Raw genomic sequence first — 23,252 nt, forward strand, 5'->3', positions numbered from 1 at the left:
GTCCCATGGCCTTGTCCTTGACACTGTTCCCTCCGCCCCCAACCCCCTGGCACTCAGAGTTGCCCATCTGGAAGGGGCCTCCGGTTTTCTCCCCAAGGTGGTTAACAGATGGAATAAATGTGGCTCCAGTCACTTTGGAGTCTCTGCAGCCACCATTATTGATTCCTTTATCATGTAAGGAAGGATTTCCCATAGGGGCTGGCGGTGGAGGGCAGAAAAAGTCAGGGTGATGGTGTGAGTGGCGATTTTGGTGTGGGTGATGGGGGTGGCCAGGATGGAGCTGCAGACAGTGGAAGCCACTTGGATGCCCCCCTCCAGCAGCCATGGGCAGTGGAGGAGGCACTGAGTAGGGCAAAGAATGCTGCAAAGCCTGACCTCGCTCCAGACAGTCTGTAGGAGGCTGTTCACTGATCCGCATCTCCCCACTTATCGCCTCTTTACCACAGTGCCCGTTAGTGCCACCTCCCACGTGTCTGTTTTGGACATTATTGGACCCTACATTACCTCTAACCACCCCATCCCCACCGTAAGTAGTCATGGAGCCTTTTGCCCCTGTTCCATGGTCCCCATTTAGCATCTTTCCATTAAGCAAACAGGCACTAAGAGGCTTTCCCATGCTCTGTGGATGTTCCTTATACTCAATAGGCAGAGTGGCTTTGTGTCCCCTGCCGTTCATCTCTTCCATAGTGGCTGGATGTTGTGGGTGGAGCTGGGGTTGATGGGAGTGATGATGGGGTAGTTGGTGGTGATGGCGGTCTTTAGAATCATGTTTATTACTAGGTCTGTCTTTATCTTTTGCAGCTGAAACCACACCTCTCTCTAAGCTAGGCTCTTTAAGACCCTTTTGTAGGTTCATCCCACTTCCTGCATCTCTGTCCCTGCTGCATGAGCCCTGGGGTTGTCCGGATCCTGTCCTTGACATCGGCTGGATGTTGTGATTGGCTGAGATGAGTGGGGGCTGGGACGGGAGGCTTCTTAAATAGAAGTTCTCTGTAAAGTAGATCAGATAGCGCTGTTAATCATTTAAACTAGCGCCAACTTAAGCTTTCCTTGAGGGTCAATTCATGGAACTATGTCAGAACTATCATATTTGGAGACTACAACAGAGAAGTAGAGCTGCATATAAAACATGCAACTTAATCATTATAACGGTTTATGAAATAAGCAGAAATGTCAAATCCAGAATTATTATTTTGCCCACCTTTTTGTGTATCATAGAAACGATGTTGTCCATAGAGGACCCCACTGTTGGCATGGTGATCCAAATGGCTTATGGGAAGAAAGGTGTGGGCTAGACTCCCTGAGAAGCGAGGATACCCTGGGACTGCTGTAAAAAAAAAAAAAACAGGGTCATAATATTAGTGGAAATGTCTATAAAAATAAAATTACAACACATAAAATACAGTAGCAAAAGAAGAAGTGAACGTAAGAGTGTGAGAAGTAGGAGAGAGAGCAATAAGGCAAGGAAAGCTCTGATAACAAGACAATAATCACTGAACCACATTTATTTTGGCCGTAAGCATTTTGGTCCAGATCTAATCCCCCTGTTCCAATGCAGCTGGTGTTCCATATTCACCAATAACCACAGGCTTTGGATGTCATATTTGCCATTCCTATTTGGGTTTGCAATGCAAACAAGAAGACAAGTACAGTCCTGGGGATTCAAGTAATGGATGAATTTGGTCTCCTGAACATATGGTTCTCACCGTGCTAATCTCACAAAGTTCCCAGTGCTGAGGTAAGAGATAACAAAGTAAAACAATAAGCAAAGCGTCCTCACAGCAGAACATGTGGTGATTTGAGAAAAAGGCCAATGATCAACTTTATTTCAGCTGTCTCGACTCTCCAAAATTTGTGACTAACACAACAAAGCCAAGGGGAAAGAATTTACAAGAAAACCAAACACCTTTCAAGCACAAGCCTTTGAAACTTAGTAAAGGAGAAGACCTTAACCTTTAAATATGTGATAAATGTTAGCCTCATAACGTTCTGGGACAATTATAGTTCTCTGATAGACTGTGACATTTAAAATACTTACACGAGAGTGATATTTATGACATTTTTCAGAGTGCATTACATTACTGAGGAAAAGAAAATATTTCCTGATCTACCAAAAACAGTTAACCTGCTGCAACCTGGATAGTACTATGTCTATAAGTGGAGATAGGGTGAAGTAATAATTACCAGAGCCACACAGTTATTTTTCTGTCAATTTGTTTGTTTGATTGATTGATTGATTGATTGATTGATTGATTTTTTTCTTCTTCTTATTATTATTATTAACAATTAATTTTACTTTCAGGCCGGGAAGGATAACCACATCTTTTACCTTCTATAAATTACCCTGAAAAAAATAACAATAGTAAATATTAATAGTAATCTGCAAACTGCCCTGACAGCCAGTGAATCTGCCATGAGTAAAGGGATATTTCACCCAAAAATGAAAATTCTGTCATCTTTTACTTAGCTAAAGTTGTTCCAAAGCTGTATGAATTTCCTTCTGCTGACCACAAATATATTTGGAAAAATTGGTAAATACAACAGTATCTGGTCCCCATTGACTTCCATTATATATATATATATATATATATATATAGAATAGAATGAAAAAAACTGGACAGGTTTGGGATGACATGAGTAATTTATTTATTTACTCCGTTTTTAAAAACGTTTATTTATATACTCTGTTTATTTATATACTCCATTTTTTTATACGTACAGAGGAAGGTGATAATTGCAAGCTCTATTTTTATTCTCACTGCCTGTCAGCATTAATAAGCACATTCATTTATGCCAATTCATTTAAGAATTGGAAAAAAAAATAAGGCTCCCTTTGAACAATCCATTACTTCTGTGGGTTATGCAAAAGTGTGATACAAGCTTGCGTTATGCAAATCAGTCTTCGGATGTTTCTCTGGTGTCTTTGAATTTCTGTGCGTGACACTTGGCAGCGTAATCCCGTTTCACAGTGACGTCTGGTTGCGCCTGATAGTGGCTGGTTGCTCGGTGCTAGGCAGAGGCCGCTTAGGGCAGGTGAGCAGGCACCGCTGGGCATTGCACTGCACATTCAGCCGTTAATCTGGCCAGGACAAGGGAAGGTGCTGTGCCAGCAGGCTAGATGAGGCAGGTTTTACTGCTTAGTGCTGACATTAATGCTGCTAACACTGTTGCACTCACAGAGACGGCAGCTGTCCGTAAGTGATTGACACCAGCTCACTCAGCACATGCAAAACTGTTATTATCTGAGCAGGATGCTACTGCAGCTTATTGCAGAATATTTACAGGAAAAACTTTGGAGGCTTTTCTCCGAATCAGCAAAAAAAAAAAAGAGCTAGAGGCTCACTGTACCTTAACAGTACATACCAGGACCATAATACATCTGGAAGCATGCCGATGCTATTTTTTTAGAACTTTCATATGGTTTTGCCATATTTTTTTTTACCAGTTCAGTCCTCCTGGAGCAACTTGATATTAAATGCCTTGCTCACAGATACAGTGCTGATAGCTCATGGCTGCTGGCTTGAATTCAGGATGCATAATTCAAATTGTAATCTGAAGTAGCATAAAAAATGTGGAACTGCTATTACTCATTAATTACTTATTATAATTATCCTTTTTTAATTATACAAATATTAAAACAATTATTTGATATTATGGTAAAATAATTTATTATATCATCAAAAAAAGTCTAGAATTTATTATAAGTTATCTGAAAACAATGTGGTGTACATTTATAGTGCGGAATGGTTCTACTATCTTTCTTAATTATTTTGACTGTGCAGAACCTTGTGATTTTGCTGAACTTCTTTTAGTTACAATTCAGTAGATCCCAGTAAAAGCACCTAATCGAATAGGCTGATTCCAAGACAATAAAGCTGTTATTAAGCGGGCAGATTCTTTGAAGAGAGCTGGACCTTCTACAAATGCTAATGGTACACAATTTGCACATTCCTGCTAATCCTATCTCTCAATCTTCCTGTTCACATGGACAGCCAATCGTTCTCGCTGTGTCTGCTCATGACAGCGCATACAAGCACGCATCTGTAAATAGCCCAGAGTAAATTGTTTAAGGAGAGACAGAGAGGGGCAGATAAAGCTGCCTGTCGAGATTGCAAATTGAGAAGAAGTGACAGAGCAGTACCAAAATGGCAGAGGGTGGAGAGGAAAGACAGAGGAGGATGGGAGGAGGTGAATGGTAATCATCAGGACTGCTAATTGAAAGGAAGTGATGGAGCCTGGCAATAGAGGAGGGGGAGAAGACGACAGTCTGCATTCTACTGACAGAGAAAAGACATGATTGGATTGAGAGAGATGAAACAAGTGATGCATGAGGGCTATAAAGAGGCATAAGCCCTTCTTCCACCACTAGGGACCTGGTGGCCAATCTGCAACTGTTCCACCATGAAAAAGGTGATTCTTTGCCAAAAAACCCCCCAAAAACTGCTAACATTAGGCAACATCAGCAACAACAATTTTATAATTATAATCAACATAGCTAAACTGGAAATGTAATTTGGCAATACAACACATGTTCAAATGACAGATCTTCCAGTTTTTTATCTATGTTTAAAATAATTTTATTTGCAGCAGCTTGTGACAGCATAACAATTACTTTAGATATTAAAATACGTCACAATTTGTAAAACCGCAAGTTGGGATTGTTATGTTTGGTTCTCAAGTCAGTGGAGAAACTATCATTGCCAATCTTTGAACATCCAAGCACCAGCTCTGGCACAAGAGCCAGCATCATTTTATTAAAATAAACATTTGGTAGAAGAAAGCAGAGGATGGCAGCCTCTGTTTGGCACAGTTAAAACTGTCATTTGGACAAAGACCAGCTGGCAATGTGCCTGCTGGGCTTTCCTTGTGTTTTCTGTATTTCAGTTTCCCCCTTCTACAAGAAATTTAATATACAGTAGTTGTTGTTTATGAGCTGAACGTATGCTACTGACTTCATACGCACTGTTGTGACATTATGTGGTCATGCATCAGTAGATTAATACAGTTGCAGTCAACTCCTTTGAGAGTCAAGTCCCATAGGAACCAAGGGCAGTTTTGCAGAAGTTAAATGTTTATCTAATACCAGCTTAATCCAATTTTGTTACTACAAAATTGTACAATTTTTATTTAAAACAGCTAATGTAATGCATGTCAATGCAAAATGTATTTGGCAACTACAGAATGGCGATTTGTCTTTAAGACATAGTTTTCAGATTAGCATCTGATGTGTCCTTGGGCATTACAGTAGTCAGGAAATTCATAAAACTGTGATTAAAGAGCTGCTGCAAATTGACATTTTTCATATTTACATTTTGTTAGATTTATGTTTATGCTTGTTTGCAAGAAGGGTAAAATCCTTAATTCAAGATATATGCTTGAATAGACTTAAAGATATATCCTATGAAAAACAAATGATACTCGATTTGCTTGTCAAGTAAATTTATACTGGAAAAAAAATAAAAATATTTTTAAGACAATAACACACCCCACGGTGCTACACAAAATATTCAGAAATAAGTTTCATTGATATGTTGAATGCCATAATAAACTGTTCTTAGATGTTGCGGCATAGGGAATTTTAGGATATCTTCAAAGTACTCTTGCAGATACGCTTATGTTGCTGCTGGCGGGAGACTCCGTCCCACAGGGTGCAGAGAATAGGCTGGGTAATTGTGCTTCTCATTTTGATCACTTGCTTTTTTATGCAAACTGAAGAAAAGACAATTTGCAATTATCTTAAAGAGGAGAGAGGATGGCAAGCCAGGATTTAATCACTTTCACACCACGTTCTGCACAATTAAACTGCAATACAGATAATAGCTTGCTATCATAATCCCACTCATAATCAGCCTTATTACTTAGTAACGTAACCATTATCGTCATAATTCTTATTAAAACTGTCCAGTTTTTGGGAAGATGATCAATGTGCCATTGGCCAAAGGAACAAACCAACATCTCTGGGTTTTCGTCTCTTCATGGCCTGGCAGGTAGTGCACGTTTTGTCACACTGTGCGGTGCACATATGGGTAGTCATGTCTTGAATATCGGTGAGCTAGTCCTCTACTTGTCCTAGCCTTAGAAGTAACACCCACGGACCATCTGATGCATATTGCACATAGAAATGGGAAAAGGTTTCACAAAATTGCATTCGGACTGGCTGGCTTTGTGTAATTTCCTGGAGTCAGGGTTCACTGGCTTTTATCGGGCTGCCAACAGTTTACCAGGCTTCTATATTAAGATGAACAAGAAAGAACAAGTTTCTGTATTTGCCTTGGTTTGTGAGGTTTATGGCACCATTTAACCTGTCTTTAAGTCTCAAAACTGAACTCGACTTGTTTTAATTGGTGGTCCTTGACCAGAAAAATCTTCAAAATGGATGATTGATAGGCACAATAAGGTAAGTCATCTCCACACACCTCCTCCAAGTGTGAACTTCAAATGGAACAGGGTTGTCTTCCACCAAACCAGATGGGAGGATATGTGGAGAAAAGAGTGAAAATAGACTGGGGTATAGTGATAACAGGCATGGGGATAGTGCTGCGCTCAGACAGGCTGAGTTTGAGGATTACACAAACAACACACGGATGAACTCCTAATGGTTTATGACTGTTTGGCACATTTGGACGTGGCCCGGAGGGGATTTATGTGTGAATAAGTGCCGAGTGGCATTGGGCATGCCTGGGCATCTCCTACTCTTGCCGTCTCTCTCTATATTGCTCTCTCTGCGGAGCTGTAGTAGTCTGTCATCTGTAGGGATCTGGAGCCAGTGCTGGAGAAGGCCGGCTTTTGATTTGGCAGGCTGAGGGCTGGGTGTGGCTCAGGCCAAGCTAGTATAAGCCATGGTGAGAAAAGCCACATTGGCTTTTACACGACAGCTGCGATGCTGTTGACCATTTAGCTTGTTCTTCCTCCAGTGTTTTGTGTGTGTCTGAGTTTGCACGTTGTGCGCATAAATTCTTGTTGATGCACATCACAGACCACAAGATTCTTTGGCTGAACTTTTGTCCCCTTTCTGCACTGCCGAAAACCACTGGGGCGGCACATTTCACAGTGCATAACAAAGAGAGAGCTGCTTCCTCTTGATGAGAAAGTTCAGAGGCACAAACACATGGATGGACACATATCCAGACAGACAGATGAGCAGGTGAGTGGAACGGAGCCATCTTACCTTCATGTGAGTGGGGGAACCAGATCTGAGAGGCGCTGGAGTGAGGACCCCCACGATAAGGAGGAGAGGAGGGAGAGGACGGTGGTCTGGAGGGGTGTGGTGGGTGTGAGGGAGGAGAGCCTAGACTGCTGGCCAGGAACGTCCCCATGAAGGTGGTTGAGGAGTTTCCCATCAGTCCACTGCCTGTGTAAAGAGGGGAAGGAAGGTGGAGTGGGTTAGGTGTGCTGATTGGCACGTGAACAATGTGTTGTAGCATGACAGTGGACATATCTGAGCATAAGGATTCAAAGACTTAATAATACAATTCTTATTGTCTATACACTCTTGGCTTTCTTTTGGAGCTTGTTCGGAATTTGATTATCAGCATAAAGTCTAATGCAGTGTTTCCCAACCCTATTCCTTGAGGCACACCAACACTGCACATTTATGAACTCTTCCTAATCAAACACACCTTATTCAACCCATCAGCTCAGTAGAAACTCCAAAACCTGAAATGGATGGGTCAGATAAGAGATACATCTGAAATGTGAACTGCTGGTGTACCTCCAGGAACTGGATTGGGAAACACTGGTCTAGTCCACATTGTTGAATATTCTGGCCAAGAGCCACCAACTTATACAGGAAAGGGCATTAGAACAACATATTCATTAAATCACCACCTTTTGCTTTTTTACTTAATGTTTAATGGCACATAAATCTGAAATAAATAGAAATGTAGAATAAACTGTTGTGCTCAAGGATATCTTTTTTCCTTATTACAAAGTACCACGGACAATCCTTTTTAGTATATTTTTTCCACTTTCTATGTAGTAAAAGGTCTGTAAGATGGTGTGTGTTTTAAGCTGAGACTAGTTATTGGGTTGCTTTTTTAAGCAACACATATATAAATTGACTTGCTTGTGCCCAGGAAGCATGTCTGATCAGTTCAGAGGTTAGCTGGTAATGTCTGCCAGATCCATTCATTCTCCACAACCAAGAGTGGACACCACCCATTCAGCACACACACATACATACTATAGTTTAGCCCTGGGACATCAGAGATACGTCAAGTCATCACTGGACAGATATCTCATCTCACAGATGAATGCACACCCTATCTTTCTCTCCTTTCTTTCTCTTTCTCCTGTGAATTCCCTTCCCAATTTTTCCTCCCCCTTTCTCCATTACCCTCTTCTTCTTTTTTTTTTTGTCGTTCACTCTCACTGCCTTAGTTTCGCCCTGAACCCTACTCTCTTTTTCTCTTCATTTCAGTCAGCAGCCTTCTTCACTGTGGTACCTTCTTCTGTCCTGATGGAATTTTCCACCATCCTCCAGTCTCATTCTCACACGCTCTGCATATGAAGAATCCAAAAATAACAATCAGCTGCATTTCGACCTCAGAATTACAGCATCAGTTTGACACCCTCCAGAACATCTCCATGTTTTTCTCTGCGGGTCCAAAGAATGTGCAAAAACACATTCTCGACCACTGATTTGGAGAGAATATTAGCATGGTGAGATCCTCACAAGCCTGACCTAAACAAGCTAACACTTTATACAGAATTTACAACCTTAGTAAATCAGCATTTTAACCTTTGACTCTACATCTTCAGTCTGGCATCGTAAATCCTATAGTCTTGGCCTTAGCCTGCATCATAATTACACAAGAACATTTTATGGCGACTACAAAATGTAGTGAGTCCTTTCTGAGCTCTCACTATGACCCTGTTTGCCTCTATTCGTAGTAGCTGCTAGAATTATATCAACCCTTGCATTTGCCAGCTAGACAAAGATGAGTAATTGACCAGTCAGAGCAACACCCCTGTAACTGCTTGATGGACTATTATTCACTACAGACAGAGAGAGAGAAAGACACATTGATTAAGCATGGTTTTAATCGTACTCCCAGTTTTCCACTTGTAGATCTCATGATTTTATCTTCTGAAGTTGTGGTATTGGATACATATGCCGCATGGGGATGCTGGAGCCAATCCCAACATCTCAGGCCAAAGGCAGGAAAACACTGTGAATGGATGTGAATGCCAGTCTATTCATGTCTTTAAGCAGAATAATCTGCAAAGTGGACCAGACTTTTGCAAATTGTGAAAAATATGGCAATCGTTTTATTTTAACCTTCATTCTGTGAGAGTGTACAATACACAACAGAAACAGTGACCACCACAGTGAACTGTACAAATATTTGCAGCCTTACTTTAAAATGTTCAATACACCAAGCTTATGAGCTAATATTTCAATCATATATAGCCAAACACAAAAACGAACAGGCGAGGCTCCAAACAAAACACATGAACAACACATGAACCTCAGCAAGTCTGATGTTAACAGAACACAGACGTCTCACTCTGACTCCACGCAACAGAGCAAAACAAGGCCACTCCAATGTCAAAGGCAATCAAGTGTGATCACAGAAGAACAAAGGACAAAAACACTAATGTACACTTTGCAGTTTATCCCATGACCGATAAGCATCCAGGAAACTGGAGGTGGAGGGAAATGGAAGTGGCCTTCTAAGGAACTAACAGAGGGAGTATTGTAATTACAAACTTTAGACAGCCACCCACTCTCTGTCCTGCCCTTCATAGTATCCAACTAGACAAATGTTGGCCGTACCAAGACACTGGGCAGATGAAAGACAGGACAGAGACTTTACCACTCCCCATGCCCCACCCATTCACATTAACTACATAATCCTAATTCAGCATAACCCCACCTGTTGTTTGATTAATTGGTCTGGACAAACTGTAGTCAGAACAAACACCAAGTCAGGGTCACTGCCTCAGCCACACATTCAAAATGCTCATTTGGAACGCAATGCAGATTTCCTACTCAAGAAAAAGCTACTGAGCTGATAGGTAGAGGTGTAAACACACAACCAGGGGTGGATGCCAATGAAAACGAGCTCTGGAGTGGAACACAGACCATGGGGTTTATTTAGCAGGTTATTAAAAGCAAGACGAGGCTCTGCTCAGCTAAGCCAACACTCGTAATGTACTTGTTTTTCTGACCCGACACTGTTTACATCTTAGGTCATGCCAGTCTGGTGCTACCTTGAAAGCTTAAGAAACATACAGGTCATTTGCATCATAATCGGTGCCGATCCGTGACAACAAATATTAATACTATTATATCATTTTATATAAAAAATCCCATTATATCTGAAAAGCACGGATGGACTGCCGACATCAATGCACACACGAATAAGCGAATCCTTGAATCCCCAGGAACCACACATACACCTACAGGCTTGTAATAACCAGCGGGGTCTTGGCACATCCTATGTGTACACACTGGATCTCATGTGCCGCCACAGTAGATGCCATGGCCCTGCCACCCGTTAACGGAGGCAGGAAGATTCATTCAGCTCCTAGTCAGCTCAGAGGGAGGCGTCTGATGGTGCTGTTGTCATGGGGATGGCAAGAACGGGAAAGATGAGTGAGAACAGCATGGCCTCATCCAAACCAGACGCTCTGTGGGCTGAGCCGGTCTGGGGTGTTGGTAACTTGCTCTTTTACACTGATCTGATGAAAGTTGAGCAGTTTGTCTTCTATTGGTGGAGTGAAGCCTTAGAGGGCAATAACTGATCGTAGGCCTGTGTCAAAGGCGGTAAGTAACACTTAGACATGACATCGTCAGTGTGTGTGTGTGAGTTGGTGAGTGGGTGAGCATGTAAATTGGAGGGGGCCGGTCAGACAGCGGTCCCAGTCTGACCAGTACCAAAGTGAGTCAAGCTGGAGTGATTCCAGGGCTCATGTGGGAAGAGGAGGAAAGCACGTGAAAAAAAAAAAGGGGGGGGAGGGATCGGGTGCACATGCTTCCGACACTCCACACTCAGTGCGTTCTTGTCAGCTGAGTATGGATGAGGTCCGTCCGTGGGTGTTGAAGAATGGAGAGAGAGAGAGAGGGGTGTTTACTTAGAGAAGAGTAGGATAAAGTGAAAAAAGTGACAAAACGATAAGGGCAGAGGAAGTGGTGAATTTGAGGCTGCATGTGTGTGAGGTGGCAGCCAGTGTTTGTACAGTGGCTTGGTGGTTAGCCACGAAACTCAGAATCAAAGAGGGTGGTGTGACAAGTATTTCTTGTCCAAGATTTCTTGTCTAATGTAAACTGAACTGACATATAGCTTCAACTAAAACTAATGAGACTTTTGAACCCTGATTGTTTACTTTCATTGAGCCAACAAGATGGGGATAAAACAAACTAAACCTCAGTGAGTCAACACAAGTCTCAATGTGGGTTGAAAACTCTTCAAATAGCAAGTGCATACTTAATAACATAATATACAAGCATATTGAAACGGTGTATACAAGGACACGTCCTGGCAAGTTTGACTTAAATGATGCTCAACACAATTGGTTATCATGCATTAAGTTTTAATATGCAGAAGCAGAAATAAGGCTCAGGAGCTATAGTGGTCGGGAAGATTTACAATAAGTATGGATTTCGGATTGTCTGCAAATATGACATAGAATATAGTGCACAATCATTAACATTCTTTTATCATGCTTTCATGGTATGGAACAGCTTTGTAAGTCAAAATGTTCCTGTTGTTTTTAATGGAAAAAAGTCAGGTTTGTCATCATGAACTTTCATTTTCAAGAGAACTAAGCTTTAATGATCAGGGATGGTTTGAGCTTGTAGAAGAGAGACTAAATAGCCACCAGCTGAACTCATATGAACCAAGTGTGAAAGAAATGAAATATAAAACAAAACAGCTGTCAGTATTCATAAAAACATTGCAGGAACATGCGTGTTAATACCTGCTGTGTGTCAACCTCACCCTAGGGTGCACTGGGGTTCAGCTTAAAAAAAAACTTCATTTCTAAAGGTCTATTTGCTCATGGATCACTCATTGATAGGGGCTCGAACCTCAGGCAAACAGGCTAATGGATGGCTGTCTGGATGTCAAGCTCTGCAGAGGACACGTTTTATGGGAACGGTAAATAACAGGGCCGGAATGAGCAGTGCCATGGCAGGAAGTCTAGCCTCTCTCAAACAATGATAGCTTTCAAGAAGAGCATAGGTTTTCTGTACTGGGATTGTGTGTGTAAAGTCCGGCTATTTGGACAAATCTACAGTTGCAGTTGCAGTGGCATTTCAATCTCATACATTCTCAAAAATGAAATGTAGGCAGTCCATACTGTTTTATATCAGTCATAGCACAAGGCTTAGAAGATTTTCAGTACAACAGCACAATGTACTGTTGTTACCATGGTGACTAAGGTGTCCCAAATTTGGAAATTCATCAACAGAATAGAGAAAGTTAATATGAGAAAATAGGAGAAAGTTAACCCTGGTCAATTTTTTCTCTCTCTCACTTGCACACACAGGGACAGTTCACCCAAATTGTGAGCATGGAAGGTTTCAATAACTGTAAGGGTTAAGTGATTTCAAAACTTCATTTTGCAAGTAAACAAAAGAACATAAGAAAACAAAATGATGCTACTGTATGCTCTTTTTTGGCATTTATTATAAACAACTAGTTTGTTAATTAACTACACAGTGACTGCATTTACATTTACACCAGAAAACCACTTACTGCTAGATTTAGCTACATGCTGTGTTACAGTGTTGCATTCTTAACCCCAAGTATACATGCGGTGCCATCGGTAAGCAGCTCTCTCCACATTTTCAGTTACTTTAATTATCCCACAAACATGAATACTTTTCAAAAACCTGTCAGAACTCTTGTTTAGGCATTTACACATTACATAAGCCACGTTATCCATCAGAAACTCAGATGTTTTACTGCTTTCTCTGAATCCCTTAAACAGCATAAGAAAAAACACTGTATTGGATGACTTTGGAAATAATGTAAGACTTGTATGGAAATAATGTAAGAGTTGTATAGACTACTTTTTTGGTACTTTACATCCTTTGTGGGGCTTGATACACGTTCACAAGCAATCTGTGTTGAATGGAAAAGAGCATGGGTGTAAATAATTCCTCTAATGTTTGGTATGGAAGGAAGAACAAGACATATATGCTTTGATGATATGAAGATGAATAGATGAATAAATTTCAGATTAACTATGCTTTTAAATTCTACTTAATTGCTAAGACACAGCAGCCATTGGCCAGAATATGTATAGAATCAGCCAACTAAACCCATGTCAGTTCAGTCTCAGCCTCCCGAAAGCTTTACTACATACATCACCTCACAGGAGCCGCGATTCACGCCAGATTCCTGCCATTTGGCGCAGAGAGGAGTGGACCCCCGCTACACACTGTTTTCTCTCCAAACACCTCATGTTGTTCTTTCATTCCACTCTCACTTTATTAAATTCCACTCTTCTCCACCAGCTAGCATCCTGTCTACACTGAGAGCGAGAAACATAGCTCAACAAAACTAGAACGATCGTATTATTATCAATGGAGCTGTCTACACCAGTAGCACAAACTCTCTGAAGACATATTCTGACAGAACTAGTTTTGCCTGGGGAGGTTAGAATAAAATGTCGATATCAAAAATGCCTGTGCATATATGTTATCACAGCCGTCTGGATGCTAATAATTGTAATTCAAACAGTTCAAACAATCTGAGTTTGAATTACAATTATTAACATCCATTAGAGTTTAAAGGGGTCATATGATGCGATTTCAATTTTTCCTTTAAAGGACACGACTAGAGATCAGTGGTTAAGTTGTATTTACAACACTGTTCCAGAACAGTTCAACCCAAATATTAAGATGTGTGCAGCGCATTTTATGGAGGACTGTTTCCTGATCCTGGGAGAGTAGACTACAATGCCGGCTGTTCTGACTCACAGACTGTAAGTACGTTTTCATTTAAAGGATTTGCCACTTATGATTCAAACGTGAGTTTTGAGCAGTGTAGAGTAGTGCTTGTTGTTTGTCATTTCTCCAATCACAAATGCAGACATGGTTTTATGTTTATGCGGCGCGATGCAACGAAGCGCATAAAAAGACAGTATAAGTCATTATAATCCCTAATTATTATTTCCCCACTGGATGCAACAAATGCCTCATTTGTAACTGGTTTTGTCTGGTCGTGCCAGGAGACGGCATCACAGTATGGTAAGGGGCATAACATTTCCGTCATACGCTTGAGGTATTCGGCCAATCACAATGCACTGGATAGCTGGCCAATCAGAGCACACCTCGCTTTTCAGACTGATGAGCTTTGTAAAAATCGATGCGTTTCAGAAAGGCGGGGCATAGAGGAGAAACAATAATGTACAGTATGTGGAAAATAATGTGTTTTTTTAACCTTAAACCGCATAAACACATTTCATTACACCAAATACACAAAATAATATTATTTTTAGCAACATCATATGACCCCTTTAACTTGAAAATTCCAGCATCAAATAATTTTTTTATCCTGACTGAAAATGCTGTGTGAAGTGACAAAATCACAGCCAGTCAGATGATATCTGATGTTTAATGTGCTGCTATGAACAGCAGATGGACCAGCAAGATTTTACTGTGAGCTAAAAAGATAAAAACCAAGCTATTGCCAAAATTATGCGTGTCATGTCATGACTAGGTAGGACAAAAACTTGCTTTGGACTTGATGTTACTTTGTCTTTTTTCTCTTATTCTCACCAGTGTACTAAAGCATATGAAACACACCGGCTCAGAAGATATTCAAATAGGAAGATATAAAAATAGTTTTTCTTTGTGCCTCTCAGCTCTCAACATTTTTCACCTAGACCCAATTTCAGAATTCCGAGTCTTTTTCAGTGACACAAAATTTAGATTGTGTTCCGCCTCATCCACCACGTTCTCAAACTCTCACACACATATAAAGAGCCGCCCACAGCGGTGTCAGCCCATCTCCCTACAATCCAATCTGCTCCCCTTTCCCAAGATGCTTCCCATTGGCACAACGGAGAGAAAATCCGATTTCTTCCCCCACAGGGCCTGTGCAGTTGTGCTGATATGGAAAATTATTTCAGAGAGCTGCTCAGACCCAGAAAGCTTATTTCAGGCTCTTTTGACTAATGAGACACACTCTTTCTCATTACTAGACTCAGATGACAACATATTAGACACTGATACGCATTAAAAATGTTAGAAGTACAGGTACTCCATCCAGTATGAATTCAATAAATAAATAAATATATAACACTACAGTCCTTCTATCTACAGTATACCGAGACACAGTTTGTCATAAAGAGAATGTAAATAGATGGCACAAAATATTTGGCATGTCTCAAAATCTTGAATTTGTACATTTGGTCTTGTATTGTATATACAGTTTAATACTGTGTAATTCATTAATATAAACAAAAATACTAATAAAAAGAGAAAAAACAATTACTGCTTGAAATTTATTTCTTTATTATTAAACAAATTAAAATTGATACTTGCATAGTTGGTTTTGCTGCACTATCAAAAGAGTCTTGTACGGTGGACCAGTAGTGCACAACACGACGAAATCTCCACAACACAACGGAAACAAGCCGTAACACAACGAAATTAGTCCTATGTGCTGTACTAGTTGTGCACTAGTGGGCCACCGTAGTTTTCAGATTTTGGTACATTTCGGAAGTATTACTGGATACTATTTATACTATTTAGTATGACAGTCATTGTTTTTTTTAAGTTGAGCAGCTATCTTCTCCTCAGACTCGACATTCACGCAGGTTGCCAGATTGAGGACACGCACTAGGAACGAGCACTACTGACAATGGATAGCGATGAGCCTTACACACTTTAAAATCAAAGAACTGATTTGTCTGCGTTTTAATATGACTCTGGTCTTTCTGGGTCGGGTAGAATCTGCGATCTCTGACTCAGTTCGTTTGATGGCTTCCATTTGCTGTGTTTTCCAACAACTGGCAACCCGGGGTGTCAAAATACTATTAGGTAAATTGTCAGTGTGCAGAATCACGAAGATTAAAACAAAAATAGACATTCTGACACGGAACACACAATTCAAAGTCAAATAACTGGCAGAAGCACTGTTTTTCAAAGGAACAAGTATGTAAACTTGGCATGTTTCCTAAATATCTGCAAACATATTATGATATTTTTAATGCTTAAGCACGGTCAAAAATGACATACAGCACCTTTTGTTTATGTGCAATGGATTGACAAGTAAATACACAGTCCTTTGCTGTGGTCTGGGGTGTGTTGGTTGATTGGATTGCCCAAAACAGATATTAATGCCAGGTGTAAATGGGATCTTATAGACTGTACCTCATAGAGATTCAATGGAATACCCTTGCTTTAATACATACAACCAAATCAAATGATAAGTTACAGTTAGCAGAGATATTAGAGACTTCATGGAATCGTTCAAAACAAGGTGAAAACTATCCCAGAGCAAGGTTTTTATGGTGTGAGGATAAGAGTGTTAAGTAAAAGAAATGCTAAGTACCATAATCCTTTGTTAAAGACCTTCATGCTCACCCTGAACAACCACGGCTCTGGTGGACAGAGATGAACAGTGTAAACTGCTGTCAGGTGTGTTTCTCACAGGCATGACTGAAGCTGGAAGCATGGCTGTAGAGCAGTGTAGGTGGTGTGGGTTCTCAGTTGGGGCTCCAAGAACACAGAGATCTATGTGTCTCTGATCCATTGTTAAGAGCTGCCATCTGTTTGAACTGAGCTGGGCTTGAGTCATCGCATTCAATACTGACAGAGCTCCCATATCCAGCCACTTATTCCACCCAAACGGGACTTCACATGACTAGTATGAGGAAAAGTACGGGGAATTTTAACGGATCTGGTTTGTTTCGGCCGCTGTTGCTCAATCTGTTGGTTTCTCATTGCATGCGGGGGTGAGAATGAATGTCATGTTTAGAGGGCCAGAGTCTCTAAAGTCGAGGTACAGCAACTGTGTGGGAGCCCCACGGAAATACCATTGCTGTTTTTACTCCTGAACTGAGTTTAATTGAAAAATAGACTATTAGTGTAATGTCCAGATCGCATACTTATTTCTCTTCCAATAAAAGGACCACATGATCCGAATGTGTGCAAGAAAAGTGAGTTGTGTGTGTAAGTCAAGCCTTTGACTACATACATTGACGCCACTCTGGAGGCTGTTAAAGTGTGCGAGTGTGTTTTAAGAGGGCTTCAAACCCATGGCCCACACATTTACCCTCACCACATCAAAGGTCCCCCTGCAGTCAAAAACTGGGTGGTCTTTTTCAGCTGTGTGACCAATAAGCTCAAGAAAACAGGTAACCATGGACAACCAGACGGTTTGCACTGCTGTGCATATGTAACTCAGTTGGATTAAGCTAGACTGAGTGGGTGAATCTCACAAATCATGTCTGGGTCATGTTTTTCCCCAAAACAAAGAAAGAAATTAAAATCAATGCTAAAATCATATGAAGATCATTAAGATTTTTTAAGACATTATGAGATTATTTCATGCCAATTAAGCACATTTTCTCATCAAATACTCAGTGTATTGCCAAAAAATTTTAATTATTGTTATCGCAACTCTGTACCACTCAACAAATCTCATCCATTAAAATTAAAGTCTGGATTAAAAATCTAAAAACTAGTCTCAATAAGCAGCATGGTTTTGTTCATTACTTGGTTTCTACTTCTGCTGAGTCATGCAAATTCTCATTGGTCCAAAATCACGCTCCATTAATAAAGACCTGAATAGATCCAAAATGTACAGTGGTGGGGCACTGAAGTAACCCAATTTTAAAATTGCTGAAGCACAAATGTCATTACATTTTGGCAAAATGCTTCAAGATATCTCTGAAACAAGTCTTAAAGAGACAGTTCACCCAAAAAGGAAAATTCTGCCATCATTTACTCACCCCGTAGCCATTAATTTCCATAGTATGGAAAAAATACTATGGGAGTCAGTGGCTACCAGCAACTGTTTGGTTACCAACATTCTTCAAAATACCTTCCTTTGTATTGAGCAGAATAAAGATATTCATACAGGTTTGGACCAACTTGTGGGTAAATTTAAAGGCTGCACAAAAGTTCACATCTCAGAACTTTCTGGCTTCATTTTTTAAGCAAAATACAATTTCCTATATATTTTATTTTCCTTTTGATTTTGGGGGCGACATATGATCAAGACATGTTCTTGACCCGCTTTCATGAGATTAACCTGAGCATACAAACAGCCACATAAACACAGGTCCAGTCACTTTAGTTTTTATTATATGTAAGGATCTCCAGAGAGGCTGTTGTATGGATAATGTATGATACATGGAGCAGCGCTACATAAATCTACTCTACACTACTCTTGTGAGCTCTTCCATCTTCAAGGTTGATTTACTCTTCAATGTCTTTATGTTTCCTCTTTTCACTTCTTCCATGTGTCTTTTTCTTCCACAACTCCATTGCTCAATTTTCCTTTCCTCTACACTGTTCCTTTGTTACTGTCTGTATCTCCCATTCCTGTCCTCCCCTCTCACCTCCCTTCTCCTCCTCCTTCTTATCACCCTTCAACTTTTAAAGTCCTTTTCCTTTACAAATGCCTCTCTCTCTCGTTGTCTTTGGCCCCGCTGGCTCGTTCATCAGTTTGAGAGAGGCTTGGTACTACGCTGTGTTGTTGTCTCCACATAAATCAGAGTCCCAGTACGGCAAAGAACTGTAACGTCCTGCTTTAGTTTGTCCTCCTACACTTCACTTATAGTCAAGGTTTCTTGCAAGGTCTATAATACCTGGAGAGCTATCCGTTAGCATTCCCATTCATCTCAATGGATGGTGCAGGACCCATGAAAGTATGTCACCCGCATGTTGCCATCTTTGCTAATGGGTTTGCTAATTTCACAGGTGAAACAACTACTTAATAAGAAATTGTTTCATAAGAATACATTTCTGAATGACTGTCAATAAAGAAATGGCTTTTCGGGTGCATAATTGTGTAGCTACGACATCTACAAGCAGGGGCTAACTGTGATTGCTAACCAGGCAAACACTGAGCCCTTGACTTCTTGCACCAGAAACAATCATATGTTGGGTTTTATTTCCACATTTTCTCTGATTTTGAAGCGTTTCACAAAATGTTTGAAGAAAGATGTTAGAATTCCATGTTTGTAAAACACTAGGTTGTATTCCTTTACGAACATGTATGACTTAGCACACCCACCTTTATCTTTTCTCTTCTATCCATTTTGTCTTGTGACTAACTAAAGGTCAATCAGCTCACCAAACATGAGCTGCATATGCCAGAACCTGCATTAAACTTGAGTTATGCATGCCTATGGACAGATGCTGGTCATTCATGGAATGCCATTCTAGAGTCTGTTAAACATCTGCCCGGATGGGGCCTTCAATGGAGGATGAGCACATTTAGGAGTGTTTCCTGCAATTTGCGGAAGAGATAGCAGGTCATGGCAGCTGGAAGAGGAGTGGATGAAGAGAAACATAAAGCAGTGCTGCTTGTAAAAACTGCTCTAGTGCTTTTGGTCAAGCCTGTGTGAAATTAAAAGGACAGAATCTGGTACAAAATAGGCCCATTGTTGAGATGCTTTGCTTTGGAGGGGTACACTAGGTGTGTGCAGTACAGCTAAAATCGCGTAATTTGAAGTAATTTAAATCTCAATTACAGGGTTGGATAAAATTTAGAATTGAATTCCTTTTCAATTCACAAGTTTTTGAATTTGAATCGAATTTATTATCACACTGCAATACTTAAGTACTTTCTTGTCTTGACAAGTTGTCAAATTTCTACTGTGACATCAGCGCACAGTCCTAGCATGGCCTCACGCTGTGTGTCTTGTGTGATCTTTTCAGCAATTTTTATTGTATGTTTGTACAGAGTTTCTTTTTGAGAATGAACAGGTTTCTAGCCGATGTCCTTTGAGACAGTGAGAAAGCAAAACACAGATACTGTACATCTGGACTCTGTGCTTGAGGACAGAGGTTGCTACTGCAATCAAAGCATCAAGACTTAAAAGACAACTCACAAACACACTTTCCCCCAACTAGCAGTGATGTAGCGTCACATTGTGTTGGGTAGCTTTAGAACCGAGTTGAGTCAACAATCAAATGCAGTATTCTTGAAAGTTTGTTCCCATGTGAGTCTTATTAATTTCAGCAGAATGGTTCATCCATTTATCCATTTTCCAAAATACTTATTCTACACATGGTCACAGGAATCCCAGTGTCACAGTCCGTAGGCAGAAATCAATTCATTTAGTTACCAAGTCATTGTGTGTCAGGGCTTCAACACACCTTTCAACATATGGATTAGGGTGCCACTTTGACGGTCACATGAACAACATTGCATGCACACTCGTGGTCAGTGTTGGGGTAACTCATTACAAGTAACGCGAGTTATGTAATCAGGTTACTTTTTTCAAGTAACTAGTAAAGTAACGCATTACTTTTTACATTTTCGAGAAAATATCTGAGTCATTTCACTTTTGGTGTGAAAGAGTCGTTACAGTTGCTAAAAATATAACCTTTGGGTTTTTTGTTATTAAAAACAAATAAGCAAGCCCAACCCAGGTGACAGAAAGTAACGTAACGTAATGTAAAAATTACTTTAAAAAGTAACTTCCCCCAACACTGCACACGGTAGGGTGATTTCACCATTTACCACAATAATTAACCTGTATAATGTGATGATTTTGAATGTCATGATATATGAAATGCTTTAATTTAGAGTACATTTTGAATCACATTGAAATCTTGTCATGCTTTAAATAAGTACACGTATTTTGTTAAATAACATACTAAAGCACATGTAAATTACTTGATTATAATTTTACCCTTTAAATTGCTGGTCTATGTACACATTTGTATTAGTAGTAGTATTAGTATTATTAGCTCACACTAAATAATTGATGGCCCTAAAACAATCAGTTGCCTTCTACATGTTTAATTTTAGGATCCAGTGGCTGCCTAGTCATTCTTAGTCTGACTGATGGGCTTAAAAGAATAATCTTATTTTTTTGGCTTATAATGCAGCACTGTTATCATTCACAGTATTGTGGCGATTTTATGAAAATGGTTAAGGGCTTCATGAAAATCCTCTGTGTGTATGTGGCTGTGCTCTCTCATCTGTAAATGATATACACCAGCTTTGCAAAGATGCCGTGTAGTTTAAAGGTGGCGTCTCACTAGGCGACTCAGAATAACTTGATTTTGGAGTGTGATACCAAATCTACCAACTGCTTTTGCTGAAATCTCGCTCTCTTCTGTCAGAGATCTGTCACACTCACCGATTAAGAATGAAAAACGGGGGTGACAGACTAAACGCCTGCCTCTGACATTTCTCTCCCATATATTGTCACAGACTGCAGAAAAAGAACTGCTGTGTTAAGCGAAAATTAACAACTGAAATAAACTGAATCGTATTGTCCTAGAAAGTACATGTCATGTACATGCTTCATTCTCTCCTTTTTATTTGTTCACTGCACTTTTGGTAAGATTTTAGATAGAAGACTCCCAAACTATACACATTTTCATTAAAACTTAAATTCGCGATGACCCCGACGCTGATGGCTGCCTCCGTGGCGTGCTCCGCAGTTGTTTTTATGTTTTTGTTAGTTTGTCCTGTCTTTAGTTATATCCCTGCAATTAGTTTCACCAGAGACGACTTGCTGGACATTCGGAAGTACACACCACCCGATATTTCACCGGTTTTCGACTATTCTGATGTTTTGCTGGACATTGTAGTCAGGGGAGCAGAGAGAGCCCATTGTGTGTCAATGAGTCTCCAGTAGTGGTCTCCAAAGGAATGCTGGAGCGTAACATCATCTCAGGAGATCACATCAAGGCTAAATCCTTCTTGATGAGCTTCCCAGACTAAAGCTCTCACTCCACACCTTTAAACTAAACCAACTAAACACTTACTGTTTCACAAACTTTCATGAAGAGATAAAAAAGAAATCCTCTTAAGTTTGTTTTAGATGTTTTTTCTTTAAACACAGAAAACAAGAAGATAAAATTGAAGTTAAATCCTTAGTCTTTGGGGCTGAAGACATGTCCTGCCCACTTAAGAGAGAACAGAGCCTTTTCCCTTAATGAGAGATTTAGATTGAACCATAAAATCCATTTATCCAACTGATAAAAATGTTCTACCAAAATAAACCGACTGTAGGCTGCTATACATCACTGTCAAGGTATATTAAACAACCACAAGTAATCATCAGTGTGGTTCATGAACTGTGATGTGTTTGCTTAGACAGATGAGGATAAATATATGACGGAGCTAAACCTCAGCTCAAAGGTCTGTCTGTGTCACGTGTCTTCTGAAGTACAGCCAAAACTAATACACACTTACATCTTACTGACTTACAGTTTATTTTAAATGTTATTTCATCAGCTATCAGACATGCATCGTTAAAGGAATAGGTCAGCAACAAATTACAAGTCATAATTTTCTCATGCTCATGTCGTTCCAATCTCACAACGCATTCTTTTGTCCATCAGAACACAAAAGAAGAATTTTGACAAATGTTTCAGCTTTTTGTCCATATTATGAAAGGCAATGGGACTCAAAACTTTCAAGCTCTAAAAAAAGAGTTTAAGGTATAAAAATTCCTTTATTCACTCTCAAATCAAACTAAAGGGTCACCCAAAAATGAAAATGTCCATATGATGAACAGATTTAGGCTTTTATTCAGTTATATAACCATTAAATACGGTAAACACTGAAGCTCAACCATACTTGCTTGACACGCAAGAATAAATCTCATCAAGCAAGCATGTTTGCTATATTTGATGAGCTCTATGTAGGTGCATTGATCAGGGTTTATATATGAAAAAAAATCTCTTCAGAAGACTTGGATAAAACTGCTTTATTCTTGTGGATTATTTTACAATGTCTTTATGAACAATTTGAAGAGTCAACCCAGATATTCCAAGATGGCGCCGACGCTGATGGCTGCCTCCGTGGCGTGCTCCGCAGTTGTTTTTATGTTTTTGTTAGTTTGTCCTGTCTTTAGTTATATCCCTGCAATCAGTTTCACCAGAGACGAATTGCTGGACATTCGGAAGTACACACCACCCGATATTTCACCGGTTTTGATTATTCTGATGTTTTGCTGGACATTGTTGTCGGGGGAGCTGCGGCGCTGATCAAGCGCTTCAGGACGCGCAGACGGGGGAAGCGAGCCGGCGCGCTCGTGAAGCTCAGACAGCGCGGATTCAGAACGCCGTTGCCAAGCATCCATCTGGCAAATCT

General features: G+C 40.2%; 1 protein-coding gene across 1 annotated transcript in view; it reads right to left on the reverse strand.

Annotated features, from left to right (window-relative positions):
- The window catches only part of LOC107710689 (BAH and coiled-coil domain-containing protein 1-like), an 84,660-nt gene that overhangs the window by 30,165 nt on the left and 31,243 nt on the right, over positions 1 to 23,252 (reverse strand). The window contains 3 exon segments of the mRNA XM_016515525.1: positions 2 to 990; positions 1,202 to 1,324; positions 7,169 to 7,351. Of these exon segments, the coding sequence (XP_016371011.1) occupies positions 2 to 990; positions 1,202 to 1,324; positions 7,169 to 7,351 (1,295 nt within the window).

This window comes from Sinocyclocheilus rhinocerous, unplaced genomic scaffold (assembly GCF_001515625.1).
Source record: "Sinocyclocheilus rhinocerous isolate Xijiao unplaced genomic scaffold, SAMN03320098_v1.1 scaffold627, whole genome shotgun sequence".
Lineage (NCBI taxonomy): Eukaryota > Metazoa > Chordata > Actinopteri > Cypriniformes > Cyprinidae > Sinocyclocheilus > Sinocyclocheilus rhinocerous.